At 36.3% G+C, this 24,320-nt stretch overlaps 1 protein-coding gene across 1 annotated transcript; it reads right to left on the bottom strand.

Annotated features, from left to right (window-relative positions):
- Window positions 1–861: 861 nt before the first annotated feature.
- Window positions 862–23,940, bottom strand: LOC107701127 (metabotropic glutamate receptor 5-like). Its single transcript, XM_016503065.1, is given in 9 exon segments — window positions 862–2,649; window positions 4,531–4,565; window positions 4,568–5,229; window positions 7,851–7,977; window positions 9,353–9,521; window positions 9,730–9,976; window positions 11,408–11,643; window positions 17,906–18,155; window positions 22,964–23,940. Coding segments are annotated over 9 exon segments (3,291 nt in total). The 5' UTR covers window positions 23,649–23,940; the 3' UTR covers window positions 862–1,769.
- Between the last annotated feature and the right edge of the window lie 380 nt (window positions 23,941–24,320).

The raw sequence follows: 24,320 nt of genomic DNA, 5'->3' as shown, positions 1-24,320 counted from the left end.
ATAACACTCAGGTAAAACCAATATTTTTACACGCTTTGAAGATAAATAAAAAAGGCTTATCCACACCATAAATAAAACCTCGAAGTAACAGAAATATTGCAAGCTACATTCGTCCCACTGTCACAAAGCTTAATCCACTATGACCGTCATATTGAACCAGCACAAGTTAGTAGAAAAATACATCACACACACAAGGCTGAAATCTACATTCTACGAATGTCTTATCAGAAAAGGCAAAGAGCAAAAAATGCAAAAGACTTTTAGAAAATGTACAAAAGTTCTCAAAAGAACATTAAGCACTTATTTTAGCTAATGGCACTGCTTTGCATGCAAACATGTGACCTTAGTACATTACACCTATTCAAGAAGAATATTGCACATTGATTAAAAGAATAGATGTCTGTTGGTAGGTACAATGTGCGTTCCTACTAAGTCTAAACAGTTCAACTTAAATAAGTTCATACAAAAATCCTATCTTTAATTGGAGACTTTCATGTGGTTTATAGGCTTTGTCAATGAAAACTGTAATGCCCTGTGTGTAAGAATCATGTCCACAGTGTAATAACAATGGGAACTTTGTTTTTGGCTCATCTTCTGTATGTATGGATTTGGAACAAAAGCCTAAGTGGATTAAAAAAGGAAATGATTTGCAAATGGACTAATTATATTTTTGGAATAGGCCCTGCATTATATATTGCTTTATATTACATAACTGTTCAAATGTTTGGGGTCAGTAAGTTTAAAAAAAAATAAAAAATAAAAATAAGTCTCTTATGCTCACCAAGGCTACATTTATTTGATTAAAAAACAATGTTATAGTCTTTACTGACACTTTTGGTAAATTTAATGCATCCTTGCTGAATAAAAGTATTAATTTCTTTCAAAAAATCTCACTGAACCCAAACCTTTAAGTGGTAGTGTAAATAGTTGTTTTCTTTTATCTCCTATTAGTTTGTATAATTTTCTCAAATTCCATCTTTCAAATTAAAGTGATTAATTATTAAAATTTTAAGTAATACTGGGACATGTTCAAATAAATTAATATATCCAGTCATCTGAAAGACATATTGTCTATATTAAAGTGTTAGATTTGGTCAATACCTAAATAAACCTGCCCTCACATCCCTTCTATTTGATTTATTATGAAAAATATAACAATAAATATTATTTTATTTGAAGTTATATGAAGTGGCAGAACATGCAACCTCTAATCTACGAAAATAACAAAAATGACCAATATTTAAACAAACTACTTTGCACTCAAAGGCTTAATTTGGTCCTACATTCAACCGTTTGCACTTCCGTTGTGAAGAACCGTGCAAGAAGTTAATCTTGCTGACAGACAACAAGAGAGATAAAAATGACACCCTGGAGCGTTAGTTTGGTAATTTTTCACACCTGTGTAGATTGACGTCGTTGGAATGTTATTAGTGGTTTTAAATCCAGGAAAACTTGCAGAACACAAACTGACCAACATCAGTAACTTCTTGCCAAGAAGGACCATAAACTTGTCAGAGCACCCTAGTGCACAAGAGCATATCAAGTACATCCTTAATTATCTGAAAAGCAGTTTGGTGAAGTGCCTTCCCCTACACAGATTAGGATTTTGAGGACGGGCTGGATTCCAAGCTCCATAAAATGTCTTCAGCGAGTGCTTCTATATTAAGAGTTTACACTCCTTGACATTTACAGCTGGGTTTTGCAATCTAAGCAGATGCATGATCTCAGTAGCTGCCTCTCAGTCTCCTTCCTGCGCTCTGAATAATCTCTCAGAGCGAAGAGGAGCTTTGGCTGTAGTGCCGAAGCACCAGCTGGTCGTATATTGGAGAGCAGGGCTCACACAATGGCAGCTCTGAGGCTGGCGATGTGGGAGATTCGCTGATCGAGTCCACGGAGGAGTCTCTAAACGGCGAAGGTGGTGTCAAGGCGCCCAGGTCCTCAAAATCAGTGGTCCTGACCGCACACGAAGAGTCGTAGGTGCTGTCAAAAAGACTGGCGGGTGAAGCCCTGCTACTCCCACCGGTGATGATGCCCCCGGCGATACCGACCGCAGAGCGAGGGTTGGTGTTCACTGTGGCCACCACGTCAGCGTAGGTGGTGACAGTGGTTGGATGCAGCCTTTCTTGCGGGTGGAGATGGAAAGTAGGGGAGCAGGGTCTGGGGACCGGGGCGGCGGCGTTTACGCCTGTTCCCGGCGGTGAACCAGGCAGCATCATACTGTTGAGCTCACTGATGTTGGCCGTGAATCGACTAACCACACAGCTGATCTGATCCATGATGCAGGTCTGGGGTGGGTTGCCGTGCTGCAAGCGCTCTGTCAGGTATGAGGGTATAGTCACTACTGACGTACGCTCACCATCACGCTCTTCCATTTCGCGCCTCTGCATCGAAGGCCGCTGGCACACGGTTGGCAGCGGCGAAGGGGTCCGGGGGCAGTAGGTTACAGGGTAGCGCTGGTTTTTCTGAGACCCATCATATGCCAGCTTCACCCCTGTGTCTGGCGGACGATCACAGCCCTTTGAGAAGGGCTTAATAATGGCCGTCTGGTTGGCCTCTTCCTTTTTCTTAATGTGGATTGAGATCCGCTTCCACAGGTTTGGCCTGTAACTTCTCTCATTCTGTGCCCAGGTTACCGTTTTGCCGTTGGAACTGTTGAAAGAAAACAGCACTTTGTATTTGTATTTGATTGATTAATGTTACAAAAATACACGTTAAACTCCATTAAAATGTCTATTCAAATTACTGATAAATGTAAAAATGTCTATATAAAAAGTTTTTTTTATATGTCTGAAAAAAAATTGAGCTGATGTGGCTACTAATAACAATCACCAAAAGATATAAGTAGAAAAAGTGAACAAAATGTATAGCAAATTGTTAATTTATTGCAAAACACCGTTTACATACCCACATAACAACACAGAGTGTTTTATGCAGGGGTCACCAAACTCGCTCCTGGAGGGCCGGTGTCCTGCAGAGTTTAGCTCCAACCCTAATCAAACACACCTGCCAGGAAGTTTGAAGTATATCTAATAAGACCTTTATTAGCTGGTTTAGGTGTGTTTGATTAGGGTTGGAGTTAAACTCTGCAGAACACCGATTCTTATTAAAAATAAGAATGAATAGAGGGTTTTATGCCTCTGTGTGATGATAGTAAGTGACTTGACTGTCATTTAAATGATGCTAAAGGACATGCCAGCGTATATCAATTGAGAAACTATCTGCCTTTCCAACACAGAAATTTAGACTACATTCATGGACTTAGTATGGATTTATTCAGGCCACAGAATCACCTTTTTCAAAACAGTGAAGAGAGACCTTCCCCCTTCTGCTGCTACACCCTTGTTAGTGTGTAACACTACAGCTTAAAGGCAAGAGAGAATAGACCCTGCCATTAGACATCCCAATCCACCCATTCCAAGTGCAGTTACCACCCTCATCCAATCCTGTACGTCAGACAGGAAATCTCTAACTTCAGTTCTCCTAATGCACCTGGGGACCCATCGACCCAAATGTGCATAACTCCGGAGTTGCTCCAGGAATGATTCACAGGCATACAGGGTAATTGGTTGGGGCTCTTTTTTCTCTTTCGAGGGGAATACTGGCTTTTTTTTATGTGCTCTAAAATATGCTCAGTTGGAGAGTTGATTCATTTTCAGTCTAAACTCATTTTCATCCTCAAAAGCAAACCTTTGGCAGGCATTACGGAGAGATAAACAGATTTAATATGAGCTTTATTTATTTATATATTTATTTTGTCAGAAGGGGCTTCTTCTGCAATTGAGAGCTGTGACTGCACATCATCTTCTTATAAAGAGGTAAAAATAAGGATTTTTTAAAACTGACATGAAAAATAATTGACACGTCATGCCTCATTATCCTTAAATTCATTGAGTGTGAATCCAATTAAACCAAAGAATTTCAAAGAAGAATAAAGGAAAAATAAAAAAAAATCTTTGTTAGTTCTCAACTTTAGAGAGCTGAAGAAAACAATCTCAATTCTGAAATTATGACCAAACATTTTTTGTAACATCTCATACAAGGTATCATTAACTAAAACTCAAATAATATTGGTAATAGAAAAAAGCTGAAGTACAATATAAAAAGAAAATATTAATGTTAAAATAAATATTATAATATAATATAATAAATTATAATATAAATAAATAAATAAATAAATATTGAAATAAGATTAAATATAAATATATTAAATATTAATAAAATTAATATAATAATATAATTTAAAAAATATAATTAAAAAATATAATTAATATAAATAAAAAAATATTAGATGAAAATTTAAATGTTGCTTTGGCAACTAACTGAAAGAAGTTTTAGCCTAAGCACTAAAATTACTAACTGGAAATAAATAAAAACTACATATAAGAAATACATATAAGAAAACAACTAAAAATTGAAATGAATTTTAAAACTGAAAATATAAAAATACAAGCTAATTTAAAATATTAAACAATATCATACAACTATAATAGCAAATAAATCATACTAAAATAACACTGCCCTCATACTGACCTGACTGTGTCTGTGCCAGAGCATCGTCGTCTGACCAGATAATACAGGTGGTGTACATGGTGAACGCGATGTATTTGGCCTCGTTGAAATTGGCGGGGACGTTGCGGGTCTTAAAGGCGTAGAATGTGCAGCTGAGGATGAGCAGCCCGTTGTAGCCCAACGGTGCCACCACGCCGAGCGTGGTAGTGTTGCAGATGAGGTGCACCTCGCGTATGGACGGATAGTCGTAGATCACTTGCGGAGGTTCCATGATGAAGAGCGCCACGATGATGCCCAGCTGAATCAAGATCAGGATGAAGGCGATGACCAGCTGGGCGCAGGCACTCATGAAACGAGGCTTCTTGGTGCAGATCTTCTTCTTGCTGCCCGCAAGGATGCGAGCAATGCGATTGGTTTTGGTGACCAGAGCTGAGTAGCTCATGGCGGGCGAGAGCCCTATTCCCAACCTCTGCAAGTAACAGTAGGCCACGTGTGGTTTGGCGATGAGGCAGAACGTACACAGGTACCCCAAACAGATGCCAGCCAGGATGATGAAGCACAGCTCTCTGCTGGAGGACTTCACCACCGGCGTATCGTGGAACCTGATGAAGACTAATGTGACGAAGATGGTAGCGAGCAGGCCGAGGCAGGCGAAGACCACAGCTGCGATCGGCTCAGGATCTCCCCACAGAAGGTACTGCACCGGGATTGGCTCACAGCCTGAGGGACGTGAATTTGAAAAGACGTTAATGTAATTACTAGTAATTACAAATGAACACATTCATTTGGTGCGATTTATTATGGAAAAAAGAATGTTAAAATTATTAATGCATTTAACACCCAGACCTGTATGTAATCTTACATTGCATGCAGTTGATTATGTGGCGAACATGATGCAGGTCGACGACTGACTGCGTGATGTAGCCTATTAGAATGCAGTTATATGTCCCTAAAATTAAAGATATGAGGGCAAAAATTGCCACATATAGGTTTTTGTCTTATATTTATATCATTTGATGTAGTTTAGTAATATCACTCAAGCAAGAATGTTTTTCCTTAAATATCTGCACGATTGCAATTGATTTTATACAACAATTCAATAAACAAAGTAATATTGTCTTAAATTATACACACAATATTGTCGGTTTTGTTCAGTTTTGCAAAAGGAAATACAGTAGTCCCAAACAAAGCCACAGCAGAACTGTTTTGCATTTTTTTTAGCAACACACAGCAGTGTTTCGTTACTGAATGAATCCACGTTTTTGAACTTATTGAGTAAGAAATAAGGCATCGCTGCGAGTTGCCCCTGGAACTTTAAATAAAATGTTTCCACTTCAGGGGTTGCAATTATACCGCATTAAGATCTATGTGCAGTGCAAACAATATTTATCATAATTGAGCTATTCTGTATAGTGCCCATGTCTATGATTATTTAGAATCACTGATGTGTGACATTAAAAATTGTACAGAGAACATCCATCATTATGCAGAATTACTGTGCAACTTTATAAAAAAAAAATAGAAAAAGAAAATGCGCAAAAACAAACAAAACCATCCGTTCAACCAAGTGCCATGCATTATGCATTAGAGGCTGACAACAAGCACTGATATATTTAGCATGTGCAATTTGCATCAACAGACAGAGGATGAAACTGAATCTTGATTTGGATAGCTTTTAATGAGGTTGGATAGATGACACTGAAGGTTTGGTTTTTACAGGTCAGATTCACAAACTAGCAACACCAAGAGCTACTCCGGAGAGTGATGGCCATGATTATCAAAGGTTTTTGTGAAAGTGCCTTTAGGGCAAGTGGGCATACTGGGCAGCCATCTCTGTAATGCCCCTGGACAGCTATTTTTAGTCATGATCTGAAATCTCTGTAAATGTTTGTCAACATTACACTTCAGTAACATGTTTCAATCAGGAATAAAATATGATACCAGCTGCACCATAAGCTGTGCTTCTTAAGCACTAAAAAAAAGTATTTTTGAGGCTGGTCCAGCTAAAGCACATGCATTAATGCTCATATTCAAGTATAAATGTTAACACTTTACAATAAGGTTCAATTCATCAATCAGCAGAATTAGTTTGAATTAAGAGAAGCATGTATCATGCACTCACAATGACCAACCATTTTTACATTTATTAATATAGATCAGGGATTCCCAATGTTTTTGTTAGCCTAACACTTTTGACCTCAAATATTTTCTTTAAGTACTCCCCTGAGATAAGTTAATATTTCAATAATGTAACATATTTGCATGTTCACAGTAATCTGATATTGTTAATGGTCATATGACATGCAGGTAAACAAATTATATTTAGTATATAAGAAAGTTTTTAAATTTTTAATTTTGTTTTAATTTTTTTATTATTTATTCATTTTAATCTTCATTTTAATTATTTCAATATTCATTAGCTTTTCATGAATTCCCAGGTTTGGAAACCCTGATCTAGATTAATGTTAATTTATGAATATACTGTACTATTCTTCATTGTAAATTCATGTTCATTCAATTACTAATACTTGAAATGTATGCATATGTAGAAATTAACATTTACTAAGATCAATACATGTATTTATTAATTACTAATGTTGCTCATTGATACTTCATGATATCTAATGCATTAACTAATGTTAAAGTATTGAAGATTATTATAAAGTGTTACCATTTGCTCTTAAATATGAGTATTAGCATATGCACATTAATTGGACCATCCTGAAAAATACAGTTTTTAGTGTGATTTAAGCTTAAATAAGGTGATTGGATGTTTTAACTGTTGGGACTTGTGAACATTTTAATTTCTCCTATTTATATATCTAAAAGTGCACCATCTCTGTTATAGAGTCGTTGTACAGTGCATAAATGCTGTAAACACTGGTATAAAATCCCAAAACTACTAAATTAAAAAAGAATTGCAGGTAGTCAAACTCAAAACCACCTGCTACTAAATGTCGAAAATTGGCATTAAGGCTCTTGCATGAACAGCAGAGCGGCCTTGGCTCTCAGTAATGCACTACATGCTGAGAGACTGCTGCTTCAGGGCTTACGCTTGACAGCAATTCTGGAACATTCTGATGGGGACCCCCGCCAAGTCCAAATCTCTGTTTTTGGCATCAAGTTGCCATGGTCCAGATTTTCAAATAACGCTCTAAGAGATAAATGGGTCCCCTATGTTATTCAGTGACCCAGATACTTATATCACACACTGCTGTATGAGATGATAAGCTTATGTGGCTGCTCTAAGAAGTTTAGAATCATGGGTAAACAATGGTTATGACTTCTGGATGAACTACAAGAAGAACTACATTTTGCTCTGAAGGTGGATGTAGATTCACCTGTGAGGTCATCTGTAGGCCAGGATCCAAGCTCGCACATACGACAGGTGTATTCATCAAACACAAACTCGTTTTCTTTACATGGAGTGCAGGTCCAGCAGCAGCTCACCTCACCCTTACGGATAACCTGAGGTGGTCAGAACAGAGAGGTCAAGTTATGTAAGCTATAGATTTCTGTGAAGAAAATACTTTAGCTCTCAAAGCTGCCACCACAATGCAAAAGTGTTGTGGGCGGTTGCTACAGTGTTCTAAGTGGTTTTTAGTGCATTGCTATGTGGTTACTTAGGTGTTTTGAGTGGTTGCCATGCGGTTGCTAAGGTGTTGTGGGTGCTTAAGGTTCTACCTCCAAGTTTATACGATAATCTGCTCTCTAAATATGGCTTAGGCTCCTGTATCAGTATAAGTCAATGGGATTTTTTCAAACATGTATCATCTGCTATAAGAAATTTTCATGTCTGATTGCTTAGAAAACATCTCTGCCCATTACGATACATGGTTTGAGATAAGAGGTCAAAACTTTTGGTTTAAGGTCTTTCAAAAAAGTCTATCCACCTTATTTTTCCCGTAAGAGCAGGCATGATCATTTGTAAATTTAATGTGCCTGGGTTCCGGTCTCATCCGCTTCCAGCTATTTTTAGCTGTACAAAACAGCTCATTTTGCTGCTTGATATTGCAAACTGGTGTGTCTTACCACATTATTCTAATGTATTATCTTAATTATGAACACACTGGTTTGTAGTGCAAACAGTTTTACTGTTTACTGAACTTTATTTTTCTTCTCGTTATTTCCCTACAGCGGCTAATGAACTGGAAGTCTCACACATTCACACAAAACAGCTTATCTCCCTGTTGAAAAATAAGGTGGATATTACATCTTAATAGTTAAACTAAAAAATATATGCTGCCTTTCAAAAGTTTGGGGTCAGTAAACTTTTTTAAAAGAAATTAATACTATTATTCACGAAGGATGCATTAAATTGATAAAAAGTGATAGTAAAGACATCTATAATGTTACTGAAGATTAGTATTTTTTAAATAAATGTTGTTCTTTTGAACCTTCTATTCATCACAAAATCCTGAAAAAATGTATCATTGTTTTCATGCACAACTGTTTTCAATATTAATAATAATAATAAAAAAAGAATGTTAGAAAAGCATATTAGAATGATTTCTGAAGGATCATGTGACACTGAAGACTGGAGTAATGGCTGCTGAAAATTCAGCTTTGCATCACAGGAATAAATTACATTTTAAAATATATTAAATTACAAAATAGTACCTTTAAATTGTAATAATATTTCACAATATTACTTTTTTTTTTTTTTTTTTTATCAAATCAGCCTCGGTGAGCATAAAAGACATAAAAAATTTTACCGGCCACAAACTTTTGAATGGTAGTGTAAAATAAAAAAGCACATTAACACTTAAATAAACTGCATTTCCAATAATGACACATTTACACTGACATAACACATTTTCTTCTCAAATGATTCCTTTTTCACCTTTATCTGAGCTTTTTCACAAGGATCACTGCATACTGATCTGATGATGGCACTGCTGTTTGCCCAAATCTCCTCGTCATCCATCTTCAGCCCACTGTTGTCCCAGCTGCCCACGTAGATGTAGCTATAGTCCTCCTCACTCATCTGTTTAAAGTTCATGATTTCATACCTATAAAAACACATGTAAATTCACTGTTACGGGCGCGAAACGGTTAACCCAGGGTCATTCATGTTTTGCTCATAAAGTCATTCAGTCTAAAGGAAGATATTTCTGAAAATCACAATGACATCAACGAGAGACTGTTTTCATTCTCTTTAAAAGGAGTTTAGAAGCACATTCTGACTTGTGTATGGAGCAGAATATGAAAGATTCCTACCTCCCCGGGGAGTCTCCATTCTCATCAAACAGCACCAGTTCTCCCGAGACACCAGAGAAGTTTGTCCTCATGAGGAATTCTAAGAGTTTACCTCCATCAATCGGCCGCATGGCTTCACACAGACCGGCATAGCCGGGACACAGAGACTTCTGCATGGCGTGCAGTCCGTAAGCCATTGAGTAGATGGCATTGATCACAAAGCCCATCTTCGTATCCTGAGCGTACTGGTGTCGGAGCGACTCTTTCTCTATGAGACGTGTAGTGAAAACACACAATATATTCAGTTCTAAAGCCTCTTTTTGTATTATCTATTCAGTGCTTTCATCTGCCGCAGTAATGTCTTTATCTTCATTTAGGGGCTTTTCTCAGCATATACTGATATTATGCAATTCTTTTGATTACATTTTTGTTGATTTAATAGATTCACTATTAGATAGATGATAAATGGACAGATGGATGAATAGATGAAGTAGAAGGACATATGGATGGCTAGATGAATGAATTATGAATACCTGAATGAACAGATGTATTGATGGAATGAAAGACGGATGGATGGATGGATGGACAGGCAGATGAAGCAGCGAAAGGACAAATGGATGTATGATGGATGAACAGATTGACAGATGGATGATGCATACAATCGAATAGATGAAATTATGGAATGATAGATGGACGAATACATGAAGTAGTGGAAGGACAAACAGATGGATGGATAAATGGATGGGTAGATGAAGCAGTAAAAGGACAAATGATGGATGAATAGATTGACAGATGATGTATACATGAATGAATAGATGAAATGATGGAATGAAGGATAGGTGGATGGATGGATGGATGAATGGACGAATAGATGAAGTAGTGAAGTTGACATATTATTATTAAGTATTATTACTTTGTTACATTACACCACTGAGGATAGGTGTATGGATGGATGGATGGACGAATAGATGAAGTAGTGCAAGGACAAATGGATGGATGGATGGATAGACAAATGGATGGATGTATAGATGGATAGATGGATGGAGGGATGGGTGACTGAATGGATGATGAATAGATGGAATGAATGAATAGATGAATTGATGGAATGAAATATTGATGTATAGATATTTGGATGTATGGATGGGTAGATGAAGCAGTGGAAAGACAAATGGATGTATAGGTGGATGAATATATTGACAGAGTAATATATGAATGATGTATACATGAATAGATTAAATTATGGAATGAAAGATTGATGGATGGATGGATGAAAAAGAGAAAGTATTGGAAGGACAAATGGATGTAAAGATGAACAGATTGACAGATTGATGGATGGATGATGTATAGATGAATGAATAGATAAATTGACGGATTGATGGATAGATGGATGCATAGTTGGATGAATAGATGGATGAATGAGTAAACAGTTGAATGAATAGATGAGCTCATAAGTGCATGAATGGATGGAGAGATGGACACAGAAAAACAGATGTATAGATTAATGGATGGATGAATTGATGAAAGGACAGATAGATGTATGGTTGGATGGATGAAGATTGATAAATAGATGAATAGATGGATTGATGGATAGACGAATGGATGGATGAACTGATGAAAAGACATTTCAGATAAATTAACCTAAAATCATGTAAGATGTGAGTGTGACATGGGAGATCATGTGAGATCATCTTCCACTCACTGGTGCAGGTCTTGTTGTATTTGTTGCTCTCTTGAGGATGTCCCTTCAGACGGCACTGGAAGCGGTGCTGCCAGAACTCAGGAAACCAGGGGTTCCGGAGGTTCGTATCCGGCTTCAGGTTCAGGTAGTAATCATCAAACCACGTGACATAAGCAGACTGCAGTTTGATAGTAATTCCCCCCGCTGCCTCCCTCTGGAAGCCGTCAGTGACATCATAGCGGTCTGCCCAACCATCGCTGCAAAGTGTGCAAGAGACAAGAGAGTAATGAATGGCTTTTTTATAGAACAAACTCCCTTGAGAGACGGTCAGGGAGGCTCCCCGTCCAAACTGACCCACATAACAGGCAAAGCCCAGTAGTTATGACCAGGTTACTCTATAAATTAGGTCTTGAGGACACAGCAGGCCAGTATTTCATAGCGACAGTACAGTGACAGACTCATAATAAACCTCTCCATGAGATGTATGTGCTCCAAGGCTTCGCCATTAAGCATTAAAGGGATCTTTGGATGACAACAGACAAGTCTTGCCTTCTCCTTAAAACCTCTTTCATACAGACAAAAAAAAAAGAAAGAAAAGAAACTACACTTTTCAGCGTCCACTCCATCTATATGTTCTCAAACACTTCCTAAACTCATAGCGCTAAATGTTACACAACTCAGCAGTGTGTGGGAGGTATCATTTTTGTTCTCATGGTAGGTAAGGAGAGGCTTTCATAACTTGTCCTTGGAGGCAAAAGCAATGGGAGGGAAGCATAGAGGAGCATGTTAGTAGCAGCTTGAATCATCTCATGGAAAAGAGCTGAACAGCTCAGTAAACCCACACACTGACCCCAGCAGGTCAGCCTCCCTCTGCCCACTGCTGCTGCAGGAAAACTTAAAAACCACAACAACAAAAAAAAAGACAACAAAAATGCCAAAGCAAAGGCGCCACTCCCTTTAAAAAGATGTCTGACAGTATTTTACAGCACATTAAAACATATTGCAAAATTACGGTTGGGCGAATATTTGCTATATAAATTTGATATTATTTTGGTGCCAATATTAACCAACAAGTAGGAAATTTCTCACTTGTTCTTTGTGCTATGAGAGCACTAAAGGAGAGATGTTTTATCAGTGCATCTTATTTAAACCTTAGTAGAAAACGTGCAGATTGTTAGTTTGAATGAATCAGTTCAAAATACTGATTCAGTGATTTGCTTGTGTCGGCACTCAAATATGTTCATGGAAACACTCAAATTTCGATGAACGTTCCTCAGATTAAATAAAATCTACAAATCCATCTCAGTGCAAACCCAATAATAGCATCAGGTTTGAATACCATCAGAAGTCTGAAAAACGTTGAGAAGATGTATTATTTTGCAGAACATTATGTGTCCTATAGTGGACTAGTCACTATATGACTGTGGTTAGACATAAATTGTCTAAATGAAAAAACAAAGAAACAAGCAAACAATTATTACTTATACCTGTACAACAGATAATTGATTAATTTCTATCAGTTTACATACATTTTTATTTCGGTAACACTTTACAATAAGGTTTCATTTGTTACATTAGTTAACTACATCAGTTAACATGAACTAACAATAAAAATACTTTTACTTATCTAGCATTTATTAATCTTAGTTAAGGTTAATTCCATAATTTTTTAGTAAAATAAAAAGAAAACAAGTCGATAGTATAGAAATAGAATAGAGAGTTCTAGTGTTAGAGGGTCAAGTGTAGATGGAAGAGATGTGTCTTTAGACGTTTCTTGAAGATGGCTAAAGACTCAGCTGCTCGGATCGGGTTGGGCAGGTCATTACACCAGCAGGGAACAGTTAAGGTAAAAGTCAGTGTAAGTGATTTTGTGCCTCTTTGGGATGGCACTATAATGTGCCGTTCACATGCAGAATGCAAGCTTATGGAGGGCACATAATTCTGAAGTAGTGAATTTAGGTAAAGGGGTGCAGAGCCAGTGGTTGTTTTGTAGGTAAACATCAATGCCTTGAATAGCCTTGGTAGCCAGTGTAAACTGATGAACAGAGGTGTGACGTGCTGTTTTTGGCTCGTTAAAGACTAATCTTGTAGCCCTATTCTGGATTAGTTGTAGAGGTTTGATAAAACTGGCTGAAAGACCTGCTAAGAGAGTGCTGCAATAGTCTAGCCTGGATAGAACAATAACTTGAACAAGGCGTGTAGCATGTTCCGACAGAAAGGGCCTGATCTTCCTAATATTGTATAAGGCAAATCTGCAGGACTGGGCAGTTTTTTTCGCATTGTGGTCTGTGAAATTCAGCTGATCATCAATCACAAGTTTATTAATGTTAAATAATGGTACCTTATTGCAAAGTGTTACCTTTTTTAATTCAACCAGACGTGGTCAGCGTGTGGACGTTTCACATTTTGGAATCTACACGAATCACAGTTTTAATCTGTTAACAATTAGCCCACAGAGGAATAACACACACTCGTTTATGTGGGAAGCTGCTGTATTAAGCACAGAAAATAATATAAGATTTACACCAACAAATACTGCAAAGAAGCTGCAAAGTGAAACTGACAATTAAATTAGGTTACATTTTTTATCCATCCCTGGCGGGGTGAGTCAGATCAGCCCTCATCAGCAATGGATCAGCTCTTGTGCACACTTCACTGATGAACATTTTGACAGATAATACAACACAATACAATACTGTCCTCACACTCACTAGTGACAGATGGCTGGCCACAGTCTGCAAACTGCTCATTAGTAAATAATTGTAAGTCATTCAGTTGTGAGACAGAGGAGATGTTGACAAACAACCTTTGGTAACAATATTTTTTGTAAGGATCAACTGCAGTACCGTATGCCAAAACAAATATTTTTTTTTAAATATAAATATATTTCAAAATTCTATAAAAATGGCCAATTTTGTTTGCTAATGTAAGATTAAAGCAGCATAAAATTCAAGGCATCGATGTTTGCCTACAAAACAACCACTGGCTTTGCAACCCTTTAAGATAAAAAACAAATCCATAAATATATTTTCCATATGCTTTAGTTACTTATATTTACTCCTATATTTGGCTGTCATTTTTAAAATATATTTTTAATATTATTTTTATTTAAAAAAATATTTTGCATTTACCAAATGTTTTAATGTTGGTAAATTAATATTTTAATATATTTTCATGCACCTTGAAGTACATTTTGTAATATATTTTGGCATTTGAAATTTTAAATAAAATCTATTATAAATTAGAAGATTGCACTTTTGATAATGTATATTTTAGAAAATATATAGAAATATATTTTTGTGACTATATATAGGCAAACACACAAACACACGTGTATATATATATATATATATATATATATTTTTTTTTTTATCAATTAATTAATGCCAATAAAGCAAACATGCATATGTGGGGCATTATGTGTTTGAATGATATCAGAAAGCAACCGATATACCAAAGAAAGCACATGGAGTTTTTAAAATGTTTTGAGACACTTTATCACTTTTAGCCACATAGAGATCAAGAAACTGGAACAAAGACACAGTGGCCATATTCTCACTGAACCAAAGAAAAAAAGAAAAAAACAACAACAACATTCGGCTACCTTCCCTGGAGCTGGTGTCTGACACCTCATCAAACAAGCACACACACAAACTCGGTCATCCACTCATGCGTGATAAATACCAGGTACACACACACACACACACACACACACTGGCACCCCCATAAACATGGCATCTTCTCTCAGCACATCCAGGCTGTGTGGAATGCCCAGAGGCCCAGAATAAAGACCATGACACCATTTTCTGAAATAGATCCTATTCAAATATTCAGAAACTACATAAATAAGCAAAATATAGGCCCCTACCACAGAGCAAATCAACCAGCCTGTTAAACTTCACCGAAACAAAGATTTTCCAGATGCACGCAGTTTGATGTCATCTGGTTATAAAGCTCTTTAAAAGAGTTAATCTCAAAATAATGGAGTTTGTTTGGGCACTGGAAAAATACCCCAAAAATCATTTAAAGAGTGCACTTCATAAATTGCAGATGGATATATGAATGGATTACATCAAAATTCAAAACCTCACAAAAATGAATCTTTAGAAAAGATGAAATATTAACAGCTCATGCTTAAAAACACAAAAGCAAAAACAAATGTTTTCTCCCAAACATTTTGAAACTTAATTGGTGATTTTTAAATTGAATTTTAAATAAAAATAAATAAATAATGAAAAGTTTTGATGCTTTATTCATCAGTGTTTTGCAAAAAAAAAAAATGTGTGTGTGGGCGTGTGTGGGAATCACAGTTTTAATCTGTTAACAATTAGCCCACAGAGGAATAACACACACACTCATTTACTGTATGTGGGAAGCTGCTGTATTAAGCACAGAAAATAATATCAGATTTACACCAACAAATGCTATTTATTTGGCATATGTTTCACAATATTTTGTTGAATAAAACCAGTTAATTTGCAATGAAGGATGAATTTTTGTAATTGTATTTCCCCCTCTCATTTCAATTTAGCAGAAGGTGTTCTTATCCAGTCAATTTATTGTAAGCTCATCCTTAAAGCTGAACCGTGCACTTCTCCCAAACACTTCCAACAGCATATTTGTCTCTGTAAATAAAACTCATATAGGAGAAAGTATTTTAACTTTGAAAAAATTACACACTTCACCTCTAAGAGTTTATAAAATGGTCCTCGCGTCCACCAATGAGCGAACGTCTAATTATCCAACTGAAGAGCTCCTGAACAGAAGCAGAAAGTGGAGGGATTATTCTTAGTTTAATATCTCAAAGACATAATACATTATTTCAGTCCGTAATATCCACAAGCGATTTATTAATGGAACAGCCAGAACTGAATTGGGGGTAAAGCTAAAAATAGGTAATTTAGATGTCACACTCCAGGAGATTAAAAATGGGAAGAATAATTTCTTACTTCATTTGACACTATGAATAGCACGTGCAAATTTTTCAAGATGTCGATGCCAAGCCCAACTTAAACTTAAACAAGTCCAAGTCTGTATAAGAGACCATTTGTACCATCTGTAAAATCAGATCCAGCATTACAGAATTAGTTTGGTGTGACTGAACCTGTCAAGTCCTCGTTACAGAATCAACAGGCTTACACAAGAGGAGACATTATCATAACATGAATCAAGTGCCTATCACTGAAATGAACATAAATCACATACCTGGCTTCAGCAGTGGATGACTCTAATAGTGATGATGATGATGATGATGGTGATGGCAACATTTGTGGTGATAAAAGACAGAAAGATGAGCCTTGTTTCCATGTTTTGATCCGTCCTGATTTTGTCTCTCTCTCTTTCACACACACACACACACACACACACACACACACACATACAAGCAAAGAGTTGCAGATGATGATCAACAGGCATGGGTGGACATTCAAATGGTATTTTTGAAATACCTACAGAATTGGCTGATGGTATGGCCCTATCTGACCCACAAAAAAAACACTAAAAATGTAATGAACACAAGATAACATGCAGTAAACAGATCCAGAAGACAGGGGTGACTGGGGCTGGTTGTCACACTGGGAAGTCATCATATGAGGTACATCTCAATAAAGTTTTGAATCAAAAGTCCAAACACAAATATAAGTTTACTCTAAGGTTCTCAATGTGTGGTAAGGGCAGGTTTTCACATGTGCATCATTTTATACAAATGATGCATTAAATTAAACGCTAGCCAAAACAATAGTTTCATATTTTTCAACTTATATGTTCTCTTTTACTTTTTCTGTTTACATTTTTGTGGAGAAGCCATTAAAGTGGCAGTAAAGACATTTATGTTACAAAAGATTTCTGCTTCAAATAAATTCTGTTCTTTTAACTTTCTATTCATCAAATAATGCATCATAGTTTCTACACAAATATTAAGCAGCACAACTGTTTTCAACAATGATAATAATAGGAAATGTTTCTTAAGCAGCAAATCATACAGGGACCAATTCTCACTATTAACTAGTTGCTTATTAGCATACCTATTATTAACATATAATGCATGACCATATTCTACATCCCTAATCCCACCCAATACCTAAACTTAACAATAGCAGGAAACTTTCTCCTGGGCAACTGCAGAGAAAAATATTAATTGGATAGTCATGACTCTCTATGGTATGCATCTAAGCAGAATATACAATTTAAAACTAATATATTCAAAACAAATTATACTCTTGAGAAATGGTCACTGGAGTAAAACATGTGGCAACTACCCTCCGTCTCCTCTACAATACTTCCCAAGTATGCTGCATAGTTGTTTTTCTGCAGGAGTAAGTGTTATAGATGTACAGAAAGCTTACAACACCTACACTTTGAGAAAAAAAAAAACAAGATTTGTTTTCTAAACCTGCCAAGAGTGCTTGCCACAGCTCACAGGCACAATTTTAGGAGTGTTTTCTTGCCGTTGCTTTGATAAGAAATGTCTGCCAAAAATATAAATCCATGTGCATAGAGTCCATGTTTTGGGTAACTCACCTGCCAACCAACAGAAACTCTCCAACTAGGCGGCGGCGTCTCATGGCCATGAGGATGCCACGTACGGTCATGCCCTCGCAGAAGCACGCCACCACTCGAGCTTTGGGCAGGTGGATCCTGAGCTTATCGAGAAGACGGTCAAAACTCTGTTCTCCAGCATTGCTGTAGATCTTGTCAGAGTGGGCGATACAGATGCCCTCCTTTGCTGCCATGTCTTTGAAGGCCTCCATTCCGCTCTCACCGTAGTTCCCTGAAGATTGAGAGATTGAATGATTTTTAAACTTGAAACACGTTCAGAAACTTTCTTCACAAATTGTATTGCTGCTGGGCCATCACAGTTTCAGTAACAATGCTAAAACTTGTGAACATTTAAATGATAAAATCATTATAATATATTGTATTATATTATAGTATTCCTCCAAAAAAATATATATTATTTTTGTTATTTATATTATCTGTAAAATGTATTTATATTTAATAATATTTTATTAGAATTTAGATTTAACATTGATTTAATAAAATATCTATATCAAATAATTTCTTGTTTTTAATATAAAATAGCTTGAAATTGTACAGCTATAATGTAACTCTATGACAGAGATGGACATCACAAATGTCATTTTGATTGGTTCACAAAACAATCCACAGTGAAATGTGATGCTCAACCTGGTAAACTCATGCTAAAATAACCTTGTTAAAATCTTCAGGAGGATATGAAGAGCTGTAGGTGCTACACACAGTCAGGAACAGCACCAGCTTTGGCTAACTTTCCCACATTTTATTTGTATCATTATTTCTTCTGGTGTTTACAAATAATATCCTACTTTCTCATTATTACCATGACTTGACCGGGTAGGCCAGTGGAAGAAGTAGTGAAACATTCGGAATAGTAGATTGAACACTAATTTCGAGTGATCATGGCAATTTTGATTTTCTCATGAAATGACCCTGTACTGCTGAACTGAAAGTAACATGAATTAAGACGTCATGTTTACTGCAAAGTTTCCTAAATCATCATTTATATTCCATAAAAGTGTCCATGTTCTGTGCTTTGCTTCCTGGATACATTCAGTAAAAAATAAAAATAGATTTCCCTTTTTCATGCTTAGAAAACTAATGAAAAACAGGCCATGGTGCCCCTCTTTCACAAAGCGTCAGGGGTAAACTCCCCCACTTTACATAAAAATCAGGTCACCTACTTTTGTGTCAGGAATGTTCCGTCTTCTCACATTTTACGAGGTACGAATTTGATACAATTGCAAAGAAGTCTTGATAAAGAGCATACAAACACCTTCATTTCACCCAAATAAATCTACTTTCAGTGTTTTTTTTCCAAATCAATGCACAAACATCTTAATTACACCCGAGATTATGAGTTCTGATAATGGAGATTATGAGGATTAAAACAACATTCACAAGATCATTCCAGTGATGGAGCTTTGCAAAAAAATAAAAATAAATAACATTAGGAGTGAGTGTAGTGGTTAACAGTCTGGACTCGTCACCTAATAGGTTGCAGATTCAAATTTGGCAGAGGTGATTTGTGAACTGTAAGGTCATTGAGACCCCCGTCACCATCACGTCCCTGAGGAAAACACTTAACCCCAGGTTGCTATCAGCATTCTAGCGAGTAAGCTAAGTCTGCAAGGTGAGAAATCTCCACTGCTGTTCATCCTGACATGAGAGATTTGAGGAACTGTACCAAAAAAACATGGAGGGCTTTTGCCAAAATTGCAGCAGATATTGGTCATTCCTGGTATGCAGTACATTTTCATGTACCCATCATATAGTCTCAATATTTTAATAATGTACATTACTGTTAAAAAGTTTGGGGTCAGTAAGATTTTTAAAAGAAATCAACACTTTTATTCAACAATTAAGCATTAAATGTATTGAAAGTGACAGTAAACACAATTATAATGTTACAAAAAGTTCCACTTTAAATATGTTTTTGCACTTTGTGTTCATCAATGAGTCATGGTTTCCACAAAACAATTAAGCAACACAGCTGTTTGTAACATTGATAATAATAAGAAATGTTTCATGAGAAGCAAATCAGCATATTAGAATGATTTCTGAAGGATCACGTGACACTGAAGAGTGACGTAACGGTGCTGAAAATTCACCTTTGCCATCAAAGGAATTTATTACATCTTAAAATATATTAAACAGAAAACAGTTATTTTAAATTCTAATAAAATTTCACAATATCACTGTTTTTACTGTATTTTTAATCAAACAAACGCAGCATTGGTAAGCATAAGAAATCTTAGCAAACGCCAAACTAGTGTCTTAATGATAAAATGTGAAATATTAATATTAAATATTACTGTAACACTAACTACTTTAAATATTGTTTTGTAACCCTTTAGCTAACTTTAAATATTATTTTGTAATACGTTAACTAACAGATGCAAATGAATGACATCACCCTCCATTAATAATTTTTCTGATCACTTTTGATGGAAAAAAACAAAACAATCATCATTAAGAATTAGCAATGAATTTGATGGATTCCGTGATATTTTGTGCTTTGTCTTACTCTAGAACATCCTGAACTCTTTGCTAAAATGACAGAAATCAGTATGATGCTATCAAAATTTAAAAAAAGAGAGAAAAAAATAAAGCTTTTATTGAGCAATATTTACTGAATTGAGCATTTTGTTTTTTATTGACATTGTGTAAATAATCAAGGGTTAATTAATAAAATCTAAGAGCATATCTATCCAAAAACTTGACTATCAAAAGCATCTCATTCTTCATCTCTGTGAAGTCTTAGATTTGAGAAGTGTACTTCCAAATGCGCATTACTTCATCTCTAATCTCTCTCCTCAGGGAAGATCTTCTTCAAATCTTTCACTCCATTCCTCTGTGCCAGTTCTGTGAATTAATTCCCTCGCTGCGCTCATACTTCACTAGAACCTTCTGTCTCAGATAAAAATGGATATATAATTAAAAAAATTAGAGTTACATAATATTTTACAGGCATTTCAATGATAAAGGGCAGAAAACATGTGGTCCTGCAATTCAATAGGTCGGTCAAAAGAAGCAATAACAAATGTGGGTAAAATGACCTCTGCACACAATAACGGCGAAATTTTGATGACCTCGACTGTCTCTTTCCCTCCTACAGAGAGACAGACAATGCACAAGCGACAAGTCTTTAAACAGTGTGTTCACTCAAACAGGAAAATTCATTAAACGCCCACAGACACTGGAAACAGAGCTAAAGATGTAAATGATCATCATGATCGCCTTTCAGCTAATGATTTCTGTTTGTTCTATGGTCTGTCATGAGGCCAAAAAAGGCCAAAACAAAAGTGCAGCAGCAACACAATACGTGAGCGTATCTATTAACCATTCACTCTGTGTACGCTGTATGCAAAGCATCATGGGGGTGTTTTCAAACATCAAAGACACTCTTGAACATGATGAAACAATAGATAGACAAATCTGCAGAAAGGTAAGATGCTGCTTGACACATCATCTGAATGGTCTTTGTTTGAAAGGAAACTTTTGCATTTCAATACCTCCAATAAAATATATTTGTATAAATAGACAGTAAATCTAACTATTAAACACACAGCTTTCATTAAAATACTTCTTTAGTAATTTCACTGGCAATTTTCATAACTAGGCAAAAACTCCTTTTCCTCATCGGTGTTCAGCATGTTGATTGACAAGCTGGTTAAACACAAGTCAAATCAAATGTGACTACAAACATTTGGTCTATTTTATCAATAGAGCTCACAAATGAGCTGAGCTCACATATCAAATTATGATATGATACAAATAGAGCTACAGAATATGCAAGCAAATGAATCAACATTATGGAGTATTTCACAGCTCCTTGTTCTGTATGTGGGTGAAAACTGGGGTGGGCTCCACATTTAACTACCCGCTGTCAATTAACACCTGTCTGTGAGGTCATCAATCTTCTAGCCAAACCGCTTGAGTTTGTAATATTCAGTAAACTATGCATCATTGTTAATATTTAATAGTTAACTAAAACTAAAACCATAAACAACATTTCTTGTTACTTGAAATAAACGTTAACTGAAATAAGATATCTAAAAAAATTATTTATACTGCTTGAGTTTGTAATTTGTTCAGTAAACTATCCACCCAGGTTAATATTTCATATTTAACAGTTAACTAAAATTAAAAGCATAAAAACATTTTTGTTACATGAAATAAAATATATGTTAACTGAAAAAAAAATAAAAACTATTTATAATATAAGAAACTTATTTTATTTTCATCTAATTGCCAAGGCAGAATTTCTCATTTTTATTTAGTTTAACTTGATATACTAAAATAACTAAAACTAAAAACTAATAAAAACGATATATTTAAATATTTTAAAAACAAAAAATAACAAAAACACAGCACAACTGCTAAAACGTAACTAAAAAAAAGAGAAATATATATAAAAAAAATAAAAACTAACTTAAAATACTAATAAGAACAATAATAGTATCTCAGTGGTACTAAAATAACATTGCTATGCACATTCAAGATATAAAGTCTGACTTAATGCAGTTTAAATGGTGTTACATTTGTTGTCACCAAGTGTAATTTAATAAACAAGTACATAAAAATGATTAACAGATGCTATCTTGACTACACATGGCATATGCTGCATCAGAGACATAAAATCTTTATGAGAACTCCTTAAAAGATGTGACATTTCCCTCTATGAATAATAAAGAGATTTCGCTGTTTGGGCCAAGATAAAGGTGAACCGCAACAGACAGAATGATACATTATCACTGGAAAATCTCTCACTTTGAGAACGTGGAAGATTTAACACTTTAAATAATAGTGTTACATGCTGGTGGAGATCTGCCTTTCTCACTGGAAGACTTTTGTGAAATACTAATGAGAGGAAGAAATTAAACCTCCAGAACAAAAAAAATGAATTCTGCTCAAAAGAAAAGAATGAAAAAGAGTTCCAGGGCAGACTTAGTTCTTTTAAGAAGCTTTTCTCTTCTAACTGTGGAAAATCTCATAATAACCATGAAGAAAAATGCTTCCCTGAGGGGAGAGATCACATACCTTCAGTGTGAATGGCAGATACATAGGTCCAGTTGTATTTTTTGACGATGTCCACCATCGCTCTGGCCTGCTGGGCATCGGAGGGCACCACCCTCATAAAGTACTTGTACAAAGACTTATCGCTGAGATCCATACTGGTTGCCGAATATGCAATCTGGGGAATGTTGAAGAGCTGAAGGAGATTCTGAACCTGGATGGCCACAGAACTGGATCCGGGCCCGATCAGCCCCACAATGGGCTTCTTCCCTTTCATGGGAGTCCCTCCACCTTCAGTTGAACACTTAGACATGCCTTCTTCCTCCTCGGCTGAGACTAGAGTGTCACGAATGAACTCGATGCTCTGCTCCAGAGCCACAGCCGAATGCCAGCAGGAGTCTCTGATCTCGCAGCCCAGTGTGATGTTGGGTAGGATGTGTGGGTCCGCGTTGATGCGGTCCAGGGTGTGCATCATGGCCTCCACCCGCTGGATGCCATACTGCTCGCGTACAGCGCCGCATTTGCGCTCGTGAACCTTATCGGCCGGTGGCTGATGATGGACGGAGAAAAGAGCCCCGATGATGATGTCACCGGGTATGTGTGCCAAGACACGTCGCTCGCTGGCCTGGGCCTTCGCTAAAATGTCTGAACGTGTAGGACCCAATCTGTCTCCGAGCAGCACAAACACCAGAAAATGTAAAATCCCCATTTCCTCAACCCTCTCAGATCAGAGTGTCAAATACTGGTAGGTTCCTCAGGGCATCTGAAAGAGTCACAAGAAGCACAGATCTTCAGAACAATATCCTTGGAGATCATCAACCTCCCACTGAATCACAGAGGTGCATATTTGTGAGAGTCGTGATAAGGATGAGCTGTCGCCAGGGCAACGTCTTATTCTAAAGTGTGAGGATTTTTCTGCCTTCCTCTAAATATCTCGAGATCAGGAGGAAAACAAAGTTGAAATGCACATGAAGAAGTTTGTGAAATGTGCTTGGTAGATCTCAATAATGAGATGCATCATTAACAATGACCTGTTAGAAACAAAGAGCACATAAATCTTAAAATATGTATTGATTCTTATTCATGTATTCATTCAGAATCAAAACCTCAGAGATTTTGCACAACACAGAGACCCGGAATATAATGATCGTATGCAGATTTGCAGCCACTGAATATTTACATGGCCTCTTTAACCTCTTTTCATTAATGTAAATGAATTATTCATTTCATTAAAATGAGTTACACAGTTTAGAGAGATAAATACAGAATTCCCCAGAATGATTTTTGGTTAGTTATAAGAGAGCCATTATATCATAAAACATATTGTGCTGTTTCCTTCAGTTTACAGGGTCTGAGGGCTATATCTTATACTTTTACAGAT

Source organism: Sinocyclocheilus anshuiensis, unplaced genomic scaffold (genome assembly GCF_001515605.1).
Source record: "Sinocyclocheilus anshuiensis isolate Anshui unplaced genomic scaffold, SAMN03320099.WGS_v1.1 scaffold907, whole genome shotgun sequence".
Taxonomy (NCBI): Eukaryota; Metazoa; Chordata; class Actinopteri; order Cypriniformes; family Cyprinidae; genus Sinocyclocheilus; species Sinocyclocheilus anshuiensis.
Note: the sequence above shows the minus strand (reverse complement) of the source record. Positions and strands in the feature narration are given on the sequence as shown.